We start from the raw sequence: 16,639 nt of genomic DNA, 5'->3' as shown, positions 1-16,639 counted from the left end.
TTTAAGGTGTGTTTATAAATAACAAATTTTAATATTTTATATGTTAAGTATTAACCCATTGACTGCAGCTGCTCTAAATGCATGCAGAATTTTTGCAAGCCATACACTGTATACTGTACACTTGCATTCAACTGCCATAAAACACATAATACTCTGTAAGGCAAATCAGTAGTCAGTGGGTTAAATATGATACTTTATTGCCACAGGACTTGTGTTTGTAGTTATTTGAGTAGTCTGTACTTTTAATGCTTGGAGACGGCTTGAATGGATAATGAAGAAACTCTTTAGTACAAGTTTAACTTAACAGCAAATGTACAACGTTTTGACAAAGTTTTGTCATCATCAGGTACACACACCGGCCTCTACATCCCCTGGAATTCCACTCATGACACCACACAAAAAATCAATACACTGAAAAGCCTCATAAACACAGCCACAAGACTCTGTTCAATGGACTACATAGATGAAGAAATCAACCACATAAAGCATTCCTTCATTCACACCAACAAATTTCCATCAGCTATTGTTGAAAAACTCTCCAACATTCACCACAATAAATCTCAACTCACAAACAAAATTGATACTAACAAACCCAACAACAGAAGATTACACTGCAGTTTACATTTTGTCCCTGAAGCCAGCTCAAAAATAATCCACACTTGGACAAAACTAGCCATTAGACAGAAACTTCCTGTCAATGTCAAATTCTCTCAAAAACCTGGCCCTAAATTAAAATCGTTACTAAATAAAAATTATTCAGAATCACACAATACCAATGTCATGTCATTTACAAAATAACATGCAATAACTGCCCAGAATTCTACATCGGAGAAACAGGAAGAAAATTGGAAACCAGATTAACAGAACACAATAAAAAAACCATCCCAAGTTTTCCACCATTGCAACTCAAAAAACCATAGTATATCTGTTAAAAACACAGTAATTTTAAACAAAGAACCAAACATAAACAAACGAAAAATCAAGGAATCCATCTTAATTGAATAAAACAACCCCATTCTAAACCAACACCCTGGGGTTCCAACATATCTCTTCTAAGTCATGCAACAATATCTGGTCATGTGACCTCTTTGTTCCATACTGTATGTATATATATCTGTGTCAGTGTAAACTACTTGTACCTGATGATGACAAAACCTTGTACATTTGCTGTTATGTTAAACTTATATTAAAGTTTTCTTCATTACCCATTCAAGTCGTCTCCAATCATTATTAGACTCAAAGTGGGTTCCTCGTCATCGAATTAGTCTGTACTTTGTCTTAGCCTTAGAAATTGGTGTATTTATTGAGGCTTCAGGCTCAAAGAGGGCCTGAAATTGAAAGGGTAGTTATGCAATGGTGAAGTTTAAATTATTTAGTAATTAACAGAATACAATTTTTGAGACTTTTATCTACAAGTAACCTGAAATATTCAAATACCAGAATTGGAATTATTAAGAGTGTAAAGTTAAATTTTACAGGTAGTTCAGAAATGGTGCACCAGTGAATAATTTCTTCTTTTATTGGATGCTTGCTTTGGGAAAATGGGAAAAGTATTGATCAAGTCTCCTTAGAATAAATTGTTTTATTTAGAAGCATCAGAAATATGTATTTTGTATATGTCTCTTTCTTCTGTTATAACTGAAATAAAAAACAATATGTAATGTTAATGTTACCCTCGGTATTTTAGTAATACATAATGTTATTCTCACATTTAATCATTGTGATATTGGCTGTAAATTGAAAGTACTGGATGCATGCATCAGGTACTATTCCTGTACATTATCCTTATTAATCACCATATAAAACAAATGTCCTGAGAAATTTTTATATCATCTAATTTGAATTTCATATTACATACATTTTCACTTTTACCTTGAAAAAATGTTTGGCCATGGATGTTCTTAGTATATCCCCAAACAAGACTGTTTAAAGTCTAACCTGGATTACATGGCCACCTGTTCAGCATGCAGATCACACAAGGCATGCTTGATATAGAGTTAGTTTTCTACTATCATTATCTACTATCATATTTTTTATGGATCTTCAACATCGTGTTCACACAAAATCAGTTTAAACACCACAATGGAATAATCATACAAGAGCATTATGTACATTGGTCAAACAGACTAGTTTATTCCATTTACCATCATTGCTTCAATGCTTGGAAATGGTTTAAAAATGGACATTTAAAGTATAACTTTTGGATAGGATGATGCATTTAGCTTTATTCTACTCCCTAGCATGGATCCTTTGCTACGATTGGCCAAGGAGGCATCACGTGTTATGAAACAATTTCAATGTTGCGTTGAAAAGTCAGTCAGCGAATTGCCTCAATGTAACACAGTTGTCCAGACCATTGCCAATCATGCTGACATCACAGCAAAACTTTGCAGATGACAGTTTTTTGCAGCACAGTGAAAACATGCTGATTCATTTACACCTAATTACAAACAACTTGCTCAAACCCAGAAAATGAATGTGGACATATTTTATAGTGTGAGATTTCAATTACTTACAGAAGAAGAGCTACAGAGTCATTTAGGAAGCAGAACTTAGTAGACTATAATTTTTTGCAGCACAGTGAAAACACATATATTCATTTAGGCCTAATTTGCAAACAACATCAGAAATATTGCCAGCATTTTGCACAAATTTTCTGCTGAAGTTAGACAGGTGTGTACTTTATATGTTTATTGGTATGATCTCATGATGATGAGCTGTTATATTTTTAAAATTATAAACAATTTATAAATCTTATTCTTAAAATTAAATCAAAATCTTTAATCAAATGTTAAAATTTAAGATTTACATATAAGCACAGGGATGTAGACTAAATGCATTGTCTGACAACACTAATTAATCAGGTTTTATTAAAACTGAAAACAGAAGGAGGGGTAGAATAAGACAATTATTGACTGCTTATTTTGGGCAACAGATTATTTGTTGCCCTCATAACCAGTTAATAATTGTTCAATGTGACATGTTTTGGTAGTTCTCAAAGTTATGATTAATATTGCAAGTTTTGTTTGAATATCATATGCCAGGGTCAACTCACTACCAGCATGTTTATGCTAAATTAACGTGTAAGCTTGATGCCAGTAAAGGGAAAAAAAAACTTGTAGAGGGGATCTGATTGAGGTATTTAAGATTGTTAAAGGAATAGATAGTGTTGATGCATCATCTTTTTTTCCTTTCTTTTTGTTTTGTTTTGTTCTTAATGGTGAGAATGGTAAGACAAGGAGGCACAAATAAAATTTTGACAGAGTTCAGTTAAGATAGCTTTATTTTTCTGGCAGGGTGATTGGCCTTTGGAATGGGTTGTCTTCAGATGTGGTAGTTGCAGTTAATTTAAGGGAAGGCTTGATAAATATTTGAATGATAAGGGCTGGCTGTGGGTGTTTTATTATTATTTTAGAGTTTACTATAGTAGATGGTACAGCCAAGATGTTGTGTTTAAATTTCATGTGTACATATGTATGTTTAAATATAATGTATTTATTAGTGAGCCAATACATAAGATTTATTTGGGCAGACCAGATCTGAGCTAGTATTTTTTATTTTGTTTTTCACACTTCCTGGTCTTAAATGTCAAGTATAAATTCAAAGTTGCTTATTTTTATTATTGCAATAAACATACTGTCACTCTTTATTTATCTTATAAATAAAACTTGGAGAAACAAGCACCACAAACATAATTTAATCATTAGTTTTTTTATGGTGGTGTTTTACACTTTTGTTTTCAGTGAGCTTTATGTCATCTAGTTTTATTAGTATTATATCCTAAAACTAGTGTACCACAAACCTTCCAAAACTTTTCAGTAATATTTTAATATCTTGAAAATTAGTCAATTTTAAATGTTGATATTCTTCTTTCAGTAATATAACAGTAAATTAAAACTTCACTTAAGAAAATTCTTCTGATAACTAATTTTTGTGGAGTCCATTTATGAAAACCTTCTTGAGTGGAAAGCTGCAGAAAAATAATAACAACTGATCTTCATCATTAAGTTATATCATATATCAACTGTTCTTCATCATTAAGTTGTATAATATATCAACTGATCTTCGTCATTAAGTTGTATGATATATCAACTGATCATCATCATTAAGTTGTATAATATATCAACTGATCTTCATCATTGAGTTATATAATATATCAACTGATCTTCATCATTAAATTATATAATATATCAACTGATCTTCATCATTAAATTATATATTTCAAACATTATATTCAACTGTTATACATATTTATAAATAGGACTTTATAAGTTGTTTTCAGGCATAGCATTGAAAGAAACTCTCCATAATTTAAAGTCTTGATAATTATACAAATAAATATTCTTTTCTCTCCTTCGGTTGACGTAAAACTTCATATATTTATTGTTACTTTACAGCTATTATAGAAGGCACCTTTGGTACAAATATGCCTTTGCAGCACATGCAGAAAGATCTCTGCCTTGCACTGGAAGTTGGTGACCAACTTGAACAGCCATTACCTCTTGCAGCTGCAGCCAATGAGGTGAGATGATGGAACTTTAAACATTTCCTAATATTCTTTAATTTACAACGTGTATGAATGAAGAAAATGTGATCTTATGTTAAATATTAATGTCTAAAGTTCATGTTCTTAGTGATTCCAGCATGTAGTTTACAAGAATAGTAACTTATAGTATGGTAACTAGCTCAACACATGCACAGAGTACTTAAAATGGATCAGGATTTGATTCTAATTGAACAAGTTGTTTTCCAAATGAAATCAGTTATCCTTTTTGAGACTGGAGTAAAAATGGTAGTAATTTCTATCAAATTTAGAGGAAAGAAATGGAAATAGAAATAATTTTTACATAGAACTTTTTTTAATACGAATAGTATTCATTTTCTGCATTAATTATTTTTCCCAAAATAAAAATGATGTTTATTCTGATTTTCTAAAAATAATTTCACATTACTATAATTCAAAGCTTAAAGTTTTCAGTGTATAAGCAAAATTAATTTTTTTCTCAAAAACAAATTTACAGTTGAGCACATTCATTGTATAGATAGATAGACACAAACATGAGAAATTACAGTAAAACTCAACTCATGAAACATTTGTTGTTTTTCTATGGACACCTTTCATTGTGATTCCTGTACATAATGAGGGGACCTCCTATGGAAGATTCTTTCTGTACTGTTTACCTTCTCTATATTCCAAACTTTGTTCACATGTTGCTATGTGTTGCAACTCATGAACAGGAACAGAGGATCCCAGTGGTTCAGTGGTGCTTGTGTCACTACAATATACCACTCTAGCCTTGAATTCAAGAAGAAAGGAAGCCCTGGAGTAGCCCCCTCAGGATCAGTCAGTTTGTCAGTTGTGGCTAGAGTCAACTGAGTGCTAGTATTGTACATTCTAAACTGGTGTAGTGGACATTATGTCTTGTACTGGTGATCAGGTATACTACCTACAAAACCTTGGTACTGCTGCACTTTACTCAGTTTATTAATCTTTTGATAATATAGTTTGGTGGGTGGGGTCAATGAACACATAATTTATCTTTTTTTTTCTCTCTCTCTTTTCTTTTTCATGGCATCCTATGAAATTATAGAAATATTGGATAAACCACAACCTATTGAAGACCCCACAAATAAACAGTTTTATACTCTTTTATTACAAATTTAGTTTTCTAAAACATCCCTTTTTCAACTAAAATTGGTTAGAGGCATCAACACAGGGATTATGAACTTTGTGCTTGTTCATTGCAACATGACCACAAGACAGTGAACTCCTTTATAACTCTAAGGTCATTGGAAACATATCTGTTGAGGTAACCTCACTTAGTACCTTGAAAGGAGCAATTGTTGAGAGGAATCTTCTTAACTTCCCTGTGTTGAAGATTCTCTAATCAAAGAGTTTCAGAGATTGGGCAAATCTCCACTCGTAAAAATGGAATGTTTGAGCTGACTAGAGTTCTGATTTTGATGTTTACATCACCACATTTACCTTCCACCATAAAGCAGGTTATCTGAACTATAAAGTCAGGCTATATATATATTCCCAACTCTCTCAGACGTTTTCACTGTCAGTAATTTGAATTCCACGAAACATCTTGACATGGTCTGTATTTTTTGCAGTGGCAAAGGTAATGATAGCCACATGTCCATTAGAGCCATACTCTGTCAACTGTTCAGGCTTCCATCCCTCCTATTTTAGATCATTCCCTAAATGTGTTAAGGAAAAAGACGTAAAGAAAGTTCAAACCTTGAATAACAACCCTTATCAAGAGGCGTGGAAGATGATGACATCTTTTCCAAAATGTAGTTGTTAGATATGGGAAGTTACTGGTCTTTGCTAATTGGTTAATGGATGGCCCCATTAATCAGTTTACACAGCATTCTTCCAACCATGGTGTGTACATGCAAGCAAGGAAAATAAAAATGGCAATGGGTGCTGCCAAAGAGTTTGCCTACCTTCTAGTTAGTGATTCACTAAAGAAAAACATAAATTGGTGGTGGATGCTACAAGCCAGTTGCCTTCCCCTCCTAGTCAGCAGTTAAACATTAGTGACAGTTGTATATAACCTTACTAGCTTTGCCATGACAAAGACAGAGTGATTTCAATGACTTGGGTAATTGAAATAATCGAAAATACTAATAAATAGAAACACTAATTTTGATTAGTTGATTATTTTCATGATATTCAATATAATTGGAATTTAGGTTATTCAATTGTTGGAATAATGAAAGACTAATAATTGGAAACATTAATTTTAATTAAATGATTTAATTGGCATTTCAACTAATCACTATAATCGCTACCCATAGGTGATCGATTACGTTGAATAATTAGCCCAGCTCTGGTAGTTATGCATCAGTATTCTTTTTCACAGTAACAATGGAAGTGAAAATAGATGCCTCTGTTCCACCCACAGAGACTCTCTTTGGCCATTTAAAGGTACAAGCCTGTTGATAAATGTATTTAAAAATAAAACTAATGAGTGATCTGAACCAGTTCAACCGGTCTCAATTTGCAGGATTAATTTTTTATCTTGTCCTCAGTACTTGAATCTCATCCATCTAATTATGATCTGCCCTTTTTATCCAGAAAAGAGTCCATGGAGTTGATACTCCTCTGGGGAAAAAATAAATAAATTAGTTTAAAATCAGAACAGAAAAGCTCCTTGCCAAGATTTCCTCCACAATCTTGAAAATGGCCAAACTAATACAATGGAACTCTTGAGGTTTTCTTGCTCTTTTACATTATATTAAGGTTTTGGTTAATTCTCACCATCTTGGCATCTGAAATCTGATGATACTATCACCATTTGGCATTTTTCATTATACAGAAAGGATATTTTGTATGATGGACAATTTCAAGGAGGAATAACACTGCTGGTTAAATAGCATGTTCCTTCCTTAAATGTTCCACTCACTATGCCTGTAGAGAACATTTTCAACATGTCTTCATTGATTATACCATCATCCTATGCTCTCTTTGCCTGTCTTGTGGAGAGGAAATTGTTCAGGCAGATCTTGATGATATTATCAAGTAGTCACTGGGGTAGTGTAGATATTAGTGAGAATGGTGATTTTGTGGAGTGTTTGCTCTTAGCACAACCTTTCTATTTCTTCAATACAGGAGAATATGCCAGTTTCCATGCCTCAATTCAGACTTTTACTTCCATTAACTTGTCCTTTTGTTCACATTCTCTTCATTTTTTTAGAAGATGGATAATGATCATTGGTAATGGGTATGGCCATAGTCAGTGCTACTCAACTCGAATGTCACAATGGAAACAGGAGAATACAAACAGGCTAAAGGATGCCATTGCATGGGGAGCACCATCACAAAATCTTATAGAACATTTCAAGCACTGCTGTAGGTCTTGAAATAGGACTTTGAATGGTGCCCCAACTTAACTAATGCTACCCCAGCCTGTCTTATATTAATAAATGCATGAAAACAGTAATTAATCATGTTGTCCAGGTAGCTGTCCCTAACATTCCTAAAAGTTGTATGTGTTTTTCACACTATCCTAGTTCATTGGGGATACCTGACTGTCAAAAGACACAGAGAACTCATAAAGAACTATGATATTTTCTGCAGATATCATACTCTCACCAACTGCATATTGTTTCAAAAGATCTGTGCCCGTGTCTGATAGATAAGATATCAAAGACAGAAGGAATATCATATAAACATATCTAGCTGTTCCCCTGTCTTTAACTTAGTTGGCTATACAACTATAATCAACCATTCACTGTAGTGGAACTGAAATTTACCCTAAGTCAGTCCAACAATATATCAGTTGGACCAGAAAACATCTATTACAAAATGCTACATCATCTCTCTCCTGCCTCCTTCGATCTTCTAGTTCTTTTTAACTGGACCTTACTTGAGGAGGAGTTTCCTGATTTATGGTGTCAATCTATTGTACCATTATCTGAGCCTGGAAAAGATCCCAAGATTTCTTCTGAATGTAGTTTTATTATTTTGACCAACTATCTGTACAAATGCAAAGTTTTGGAGAGAATGGTTAGTGCTTATCTTGTTTGGTTTCTAGGATCATACAATCTCCTCTCCATCACCCAGTTGGATTTATTTACAATGATTCCACCGTGGACCTCATGATTTGACTGAAAATGTCAATAAGGATAGCCTTTGTCAAGAAAGAACGTACTATTATTTTTTTTTACCTTGAGAAGAATTATGACAGCATATGGAGGTTTAGTATATTACAGGTTCTCCTTTCATATGGATTACATGGCTACTTACCCATAATTTTTAGCAGAAATATCATTCTAAGTCTGTGTGGGATCAACACTATCCTGATCTTTCACACAGGACCCAAGAGTACCTCAGGGCTATGCTTTGAATCTCACGCATTTTAGCATTAAAATGAATGCCATCACTGAACAGCTTCTTCGTGTAGTTGATGATATTCATACTTCCTGTATGTCATCTAATAGAAGTTTGATTGAGAAGTAACTTCATATTGCTCTCAGTGGATTGCGTGAGTGGACCTTTACAAAAAAAATTCCAAATTTCATCATCTAATTCCATTTCCACGCATTTCTGCCACCATTGGAGATTACACCACGAGCCCAACCTTCATCTGAGAGGTTCATAAATTCCTGTTGTGGCTGAGAAAGATTTCGTAAAACTTTATTCAGACAGTAATTTGATTTTTACTCCAAACATAAAGCATATTAAGGCCAAGGGTACTAAGCATCCTCTCCTCTATCTCTTAGTGAGCGAATAAGTGTTCTGCACTCACAATCTATCGTGCCCTCATTCAGTCTAAGCTGGATATATGGGTCTTTGGTCTACACCTCAACCAAAGAATCTGCATTGGAGGGATTGAACCTCATATATCAAGGGCTTTGGCTTGGCACAGGGGCCTTCCTCACTTCTCCAGTCAAGAATTGGTACACAAACTCCTATAAACTGTCACTATATTTCTGATGTTTGCAATGCTTTTGCATGATGCTAAAAAACTCCAATCACTATCGTGTCATCCCACTTTTAATGTATCTTTCTTCAGTGAACTTTGTTTTTTTACAAAGTGGCCTGCTATTCCTACTTTTGGCATTTGTATTAAGGCCAAGTTGACAGAGTTGGGTCTAACATTGGATGACATTACTGAACCCAGTGATCAACCAATCTTGTCATTGCTGGTTAATTTTCCTCACTGTGATATGTCAGACATTCTGAACTGGAAATATCAGCTACTATTTAATGAATCAAAATGGGAATAGAAGGATATCATGAAATCAGGTGACTCTGTGTGCTGTGACATTGTTGTATGCATTTTCACTTGCCTTGGATCATATAGAAGCTAACCAGCACACTAATTGTAGAGTCTATGCCAAGTTGCTTAGCTCTTTAAAGACTGAAATTACTTTACTTTTAGTTTAGTTCTAAACTTGTTGAATATTCAGAAAATACTGACCCATTTCTCATTATCTATCTTTATCCTATTTTTCTGGATTCCTAGCCATGTTGAAATATAAGGGAATAAACTTACTGACACCACAACCAAATCAGCCTCCAGTGGCAACATAACACCTTTGTCTATTCTTTACTTGAATTTCAAGAATGGCATCAAAGCATGGCTGTATGCCAGTTGGCAAGTAATTTGTGTTGAGCAGTGACACAAGTTGATTTGGCAATCTAGTTTGTACAGTAATCAGAGTGAGAAAGTTCTCCTTACAAGCCACATTTTCTTTTACAAGGGAATGTTCTGCCAATATGTGAGAAGTGTGGCACTCAAGTCACAAATGCCCACATCTTACTTTCCTACTATTGCTGCAAAACTGAATGAAGTAACCATTTTAGACATATTTTAACTCAATGTCTTTTTAATGTTGGATAATGCCATTAGCAATGATGACACTGTTTATCATTTAGTAGTATTAAATGATGTAGTATTAAACCATTCCTTATACAAACAGTGTATCAAAAAATGCTGAAGTTTTATTATACTCCTATATTCAAGTTGTTATTCACCAATATATGATGAGATTACCACAATACTGCAAAATTCAACAAAAAGAAAACTGAAAGTGTATGTTGAACATGTTCCTTCTTGGATATTAACACAAAATGTACAAAAAAAATGTCCAACATTGCATTTCTTAACTTAATAATCATTATAAAGCTCAAATTGATCATAAAATGAGAACTGTGTGCTGGTTTCATTTGGAATTTTTATTATTCCAATTTTGTTGTGCACAATTAATCTCATTAACTAGTCATAGTTTTAACAGGAAAAGTGCTTAGGAAAATGTTGACTACAGTGATGAAATCAAAATGACTAAGGGCCCGGCATGGCCAGGTGGTTAGAGAACTCGACTTGCAATCTGTGGGTTGTGGGTTTGAATCCCCATCCCACCAAACATACTTCCCCTTTCAGCTGTGGGGGCATTATAATGTGTCGGTCAATTCCATTATTCATTGGTAAAAGAGTAGCCCAAGAGTTGGCGGTGGGTGGTGATGACTAGCTGCCTTCCCTCTAGTCTTACACTGCTAAATTAGGGACGGCTAGTGCAGATAGCCCTTGTGTAGCTTTGCACAAAATTCAAAAACAAACAAAATGACTAGCATTCTCTTTTTGCTTTGTGTTAAATATGTTTTTCTACCATGTCAACCTAAATCTTTGATAAAGTTTATCGGATATTACGTTGAAGTACTATAATCTTGAGACATTAGTTGAAGGTTGCTAAACAAAAGAGATATTCAAATTAGTAAACTATTATGTCTTATTACTGCATTTTGTTCAAAACAAGCTTGACATACATCACACACAACACAGTTTTTATCCGAGTGAGTTATTTCTACACAATTTATCAAACACGTGTATGTAAGCAACAGCTGTATATAAAGTTACTTCTAAATAAAACAAAACAAAAACCTGTTGTACCATTGTTCTTTTCAATAAAATCTGGTAATGGTATTATAATTATTTCTTTAACTACAGAATTGTCTTCCCTTAGTAACTAAGGTAGCAAACCATTAATTAATTAGCTTGGTATATTATTTAGTTGTAATTAATATAAAAGTAACTTCAAGTTAATTTTCTTGTCTTTTAAGGTACACAAAACTGTAGTAGACTTTGGATATTGGAAATATTAAAAACAAATTAAAATATATAAATACCATTCATTTTATTGAATGTTCTTTCCTTTTAAATAAAACAAACTAACACACATCAGTTTATTACATACGTAGGTAACAAATAAAGTTATGTTAATACAGTAATATATATGTAGATTAATCTTAATTCTTAAAATAGTAATGTGTGTTAGTTTAATTTGTAACTTTTACAGAAAAGAGGGCTACAGTAGGAGTGTCAAAATAGTTCATACTTAAAGATGATTAACTGTTATTGAAAATATTGTAAAGGAATTATTTTTCTATATTGATGAATATGCACGTGTTACAAGCATTGTAAAATACAGTTTTTGGTTGATGCAAATTTCACCACCAAATTATATTTTTGTGTGTATTTATTCCATACAGTTACAATGGATTTAAGTTTATTTGAAATACTGTCGTCCTCCTGAGTAACATATCTAAACTGTGAAGTTTGTGTTATAAATCTTTTTTATTTCTTCATATCAGGTAATTGCATATGTTATGTGATTATTTTAAGAATTATAATTGGAAGGAAGAAGTAAATTTTTAAATTTCTATACACTATTTTTTGTGCAAAGTACCTGTTTTTCAGCTTATATTTTATCTCATTTTTAAAATAAATAGACATGTTTCATATGCCTTTACTGACAGCTTTAAGTAAGAATAATATCATATACAATTTTAAATTTGTTTTGATTTAATTAAATAATAATGTTAGATTTTATAAACGTCAAGCATTGTAGCGCTGAAGAAATGAGAAAAATCACTGTTTTCTTCTTCTTCCACATGACTGCAAAACTGTTTAAGACGTAGTTATAAGTTGTAGCAAAATTATTATACAATTTATAAGGTCCAATAATGCTTAAGCCTTTCATCCAACCAATAGGAATAGTGTCAAATTGTTCAGTGCTAAATATTTTAAATCGTGCTCTCTGCTTTCAGACTTCTAAAAGTTCTATGAATCAGAAATTAGCAAAGTCACGACCAAGCAAAAATTTAAAATTATACTATTCTTGGTAATAAATGACTTCAGAATATTGTATGCAGTGTTGTATCTTTTTGCGTAGCACTAGAATAGACCTGCAAAACATTTGCGGCCAAGTTAGTATATTTATTGCAACAGTATTTCTTTAAATACAGGACTTATAGAATAATACAAAAGAATTATAATCGCAGATACCGAAATATATAGGTCCACTTGTCGTAGGCCTAACATTGGTTAGGCCTTTATTAAGTACGGCTTTTAAGTTATATTCGATAGAGATAAATTAACACTAACTTGTGTACGTTTTTTGCTTTAGTCCAGTTAGGGCTAAACTTTACCCTACTTAATACTGTCAATCAATAAACTTATAATGCTACTCTACGACTAACGTTAGAACTTTTTAAAAACTTTCATAAGCTTTTAATATGTTGTTGTACAAAATGTCGACGAAAGTATATTTACATTCTTCTTTTGTTTATATCTGTTGAAATGAAGTGCGCGCACATTTTCAGAACAGCCCAAAACTGAGTATTATAATAATAGATTGATAAATAAACGCTTGTTGCATAAATTTGGAGTTTTCGACAAATTACAGTTAAAATCCCTACATCACAGAAAGCTGCCTTTGACGGTTTTACAGACTCCACTATAATGATGGACTATATATTGAAATATATATATATAAGCGAACTTACTGGCCGTCTTAATTTACTCAGTTTTTATACTTAATCATCAACATATTTCGACATAATTATTTTACTCGTGAGAAATCCGTTGATAGCTCAGCATTAAGATTTTAGTGGAAAATTTTATCAGGGCTCAGTCCTTGCGATGGACGTAGAACAGATAGTTTTTGTGCTTTAGTATGTTGGGTAGTTTAACGAGAGATCAATAATTATTGGTTATACGTAGACGGTTTTAAGAAATCATATTTATACCAAATGAAGCTATAATGATCGGCATTTGATATCACATTACTTTATTCCAAGAAATTTAAGACTAACTACTGGCAGGAATTGACGTCTTTCTCTCTCTCTCTTTCTCGGTTAAAATATATGTAAGCCATTCATAGCTATTTGAAAATTAAAACAGACTTGCTGAGAATGGAAAAACGGTACTACCGAGTAGTGCTGTCAAAAAATCAGATTCAGTTCGTAATCGCTATATATCCTTAGGATTACCAAATGGCGAATTACTAAAATACGCATCATGATATCTGGCCATTTGAATTATGAACTGTAACTACGCTTGTTTAGTGTAGCGGCAATCAGCATACATTTATCAACACAGTTAAATAGTTTATCCGTGTCAGGCCCAACTCGAGATGCAAGCTTGTGGGGTAGTTTAATTTATTACTGCAAAATAACAAATATCACGCTGCGAATAATGAAGGCTAACCTAACTCTGACACGTGTAAACATGCATCGTAGTGTTTCCCCGTTTTTACTTGGTAAATAGCGTGACTAGAAGCTGGCCAGACCGAAACGACTTCTTGCACACGACGTTGATAAAGTCTTCACCAACTTCCCCTCTCTTTGATAAACTGTAAGTGAAGCATATGCTCTAGTACAGCGTTTCCCAAACTATGTTCCGTCCGAGGCTCATGGGTGATTTTAAATTTTAATAAAATAACTAACACTTTTTGTACGATCATAAATTATTATAAAATATTTAACTATGTATTAGAATTAGATAATATCGATTTAGCATTGAAGAAGAATTATAGAAGATGCCATATCTATTCTACATAATATCCTTGTGGAGAGGTTTGTACCTAAAACATATTATAAGCATAAAAACGTAAAAATTCATTAATATGTAATTTGATTAAATAAATGAATGAATAATATACAAATCTAGTAAGCGCTGCGCGCCTCTAATGTCTCTATTTTTAATTTCAAAACCAAACCCCAAAAAATGTTATGTGTGTTCCGTAAGTTTTTTCTCAGCTGAAAAATGTTCCCTGGCCAAAAAGGTTTGGGAAACGCAGCACTAGTAGATTAAAACATGACATGTAAGCCAAAGTGCTGTGACTAATCTTAAAAATAATTTGTTTTAAAAATCAAGTTTCAAAAACGTATACGTTTACAATTGTCAATTACGAATATCGAAATAATATTTAATACAATGGGAACTGCCTCTTACTAATTGAAGTTTTATCAGAGTGCTGTACATGTGATTACTATACAAATAATTATCAGCACTAAATAACGAATTCGTAGATAATAATATTACTATTTTCTCTCCTTCTCTCACATTTTAGCCTAGAAACGTTGGTCATTAACATAAAAGTAGATTTTGTTGTTGTAAGTATTCTTTACTTGATCTGAAATTGTTTGCAGGATTTTTACAAACTACTTCAGATAATCTCGGTCAACTATTAGAGAGGATATTTTATGGAATTTTAGAACATTATCCGCTATTAGTAGTTAATAGTTGTTTTTGGTTTGTTTTTCAGGTATACAAGCATGCCAAGCGGTTTGGATATGGAGACCATGACGTATCGGCAGTATATCTTCGAGCTCGGTTTTAACACCAAAATGTTTCATGAAATCCTGCCTTTCGCACCGTGGCTGTTATTAGAATGATATTTTGTCATTTGACAGGCCCTGTAATAAAGCATTCTTTGCATAAGAAATTTTGAAAGGTTTATAATCTATGAATGAAATGCCTGGTCATTATTTTTATGGGCGTTCTCTCTCTCTCTTCCTTTTTTCCTTTTTTTTTTTTTTTTTGCAGAATTGTACATATATTTTCTTGCTCTCAGAAAGTTGTTTCCTCATATGTGTACTTGTGTATAGTGGTAGAATGTGCAGTGGTAGCAGTTGTTTGAGGGTAGGTCATCTTGACTAAGACATTCGTATAATAATAATACACAGGTCATTTTAAAGATATTTATAAACGTGGATAGAATTTCCTAATAAGAAGATGTTAAATTTTTACACCAGCTAATAAAAATAATTTTATGATAGGTGATGTACTTAATGCCTTGTCGTATCTTTAATCAGTTATTGAGAATTTATGGACATCACATTGAAAATATATTAACATTAAAAATTAGCATTTTCCGAATTACTGGATATTACAAATCCAAATGTTATCCAACAAAATCAGGAGGCTCAAGTCATTTATATGTTATAGACTTTAAGTATAGGGGAAATGACTATTATTTAAACGAAAATTATTCTTCATAGAGCATTTTCATTTTAACTCCCTTTTTTTTTTATCTGAACTTTTTAAATACTTTACTCAAGCATATTGCAAAATATGATCAAGTTTGAAGTTTGAGATCACGTACAGATTTAATTGTTTTTATTGTGTTTTTTTTTTCTCCTTTATATAATTTGTTTCACTATTTTTACAGAAATGGTACCACTGTAGCTATTCATTTTAGAAATGACAGTCCACAGTAATGCTTACTGTGCATATGTAATCGTTCTTTCGTGACCACGAGGAAAATAAAGTCTGTTTATTATTACTTTATAAAGACTTTTTATTTGAAAATACTAAATGCCAGCTGGAGCTTCTAATATGATACAACTATAATTGTGCTAAAATATAACTAATACGATACAACTAAAATAATGCTAAAATATAACTGATACGATACAACTAAAATAATGCTAAAATATAACTAATACGATACAACTAAAATAATGCTAAAATATAACTAATATGATACAACTAAAATAATGCTAAAATATAACTAATATGATACAACTAAAATAATGCTAAAATATAACTAATACGATACAACTAATATATAACTAATACGATACAATTAAAATAATGCTAAAATATAACTAATACGATACAACTAAAATAATGCTAAAATATAAATAATACGATACAACTAAAATAATGCTAAAATATAACTAATATGATACAACTAAAATAATGCTAAAATATAACTAATATGATACAACTAAAATAATGCTAAAATATAACTAATACGATACAACTAAAATAATGCTAAAATATAAATAATACGATACAACTAAAATAATGCTAAAATATAACTATTTTATTTGATG

The 16,639-nt window shown here is 32.3% G+C and overlaps 1 protein-coding gene across 1 annotated transcript in view; it reads left to right on the top strand.

The window, feature by feature from the left end:
• The window catches only part of LOC106460183 (putative oxidoreductase GLYR1 homolog), a 63,189-nt gene extending 47,101 nt beyond the window's left edge, over positions 1-16,088 (top strand). Inside the window, exons 12-13 of the mRNA XM_013919870.2 lie at positions 4,398-4,522; positions 15,064-16,088. Of these exons, the coding sequence (XP_013775324.1) occupies positions 4,398-4,522; positions 15,064-15,138 (200 nt within the window). The 3' untranslated portion in view covers positions 15,139-16,088. The remainder of the gene's footprint in view (positions 1-4,397; positions 4,523-15,063) is intronic.
• The last annotated feature ends 551 nt before the right edge of the window (positions 16,089-16,639 follow it).

Source organism: Limulus polyphemus, unplaced genomic scaffold (genome assembly GCF_000517525.1).
Source record: "Limulus polyphemus unplaced genomic scaffold, Limulus_polyphemus-2.1.2 Scaffold724, whole genome shotgun sequence".
Classification (NCBI taxonomy): domain Eukaryota; kingdom Metazoa; phylum Arthropoda; class Merostomata; order Xiphosura; family Limulidae; genus Limulus; species Limulus polyphemus.
This window is presented reverse-complemented; position numbering and strand designations above follow the sequence as displayed.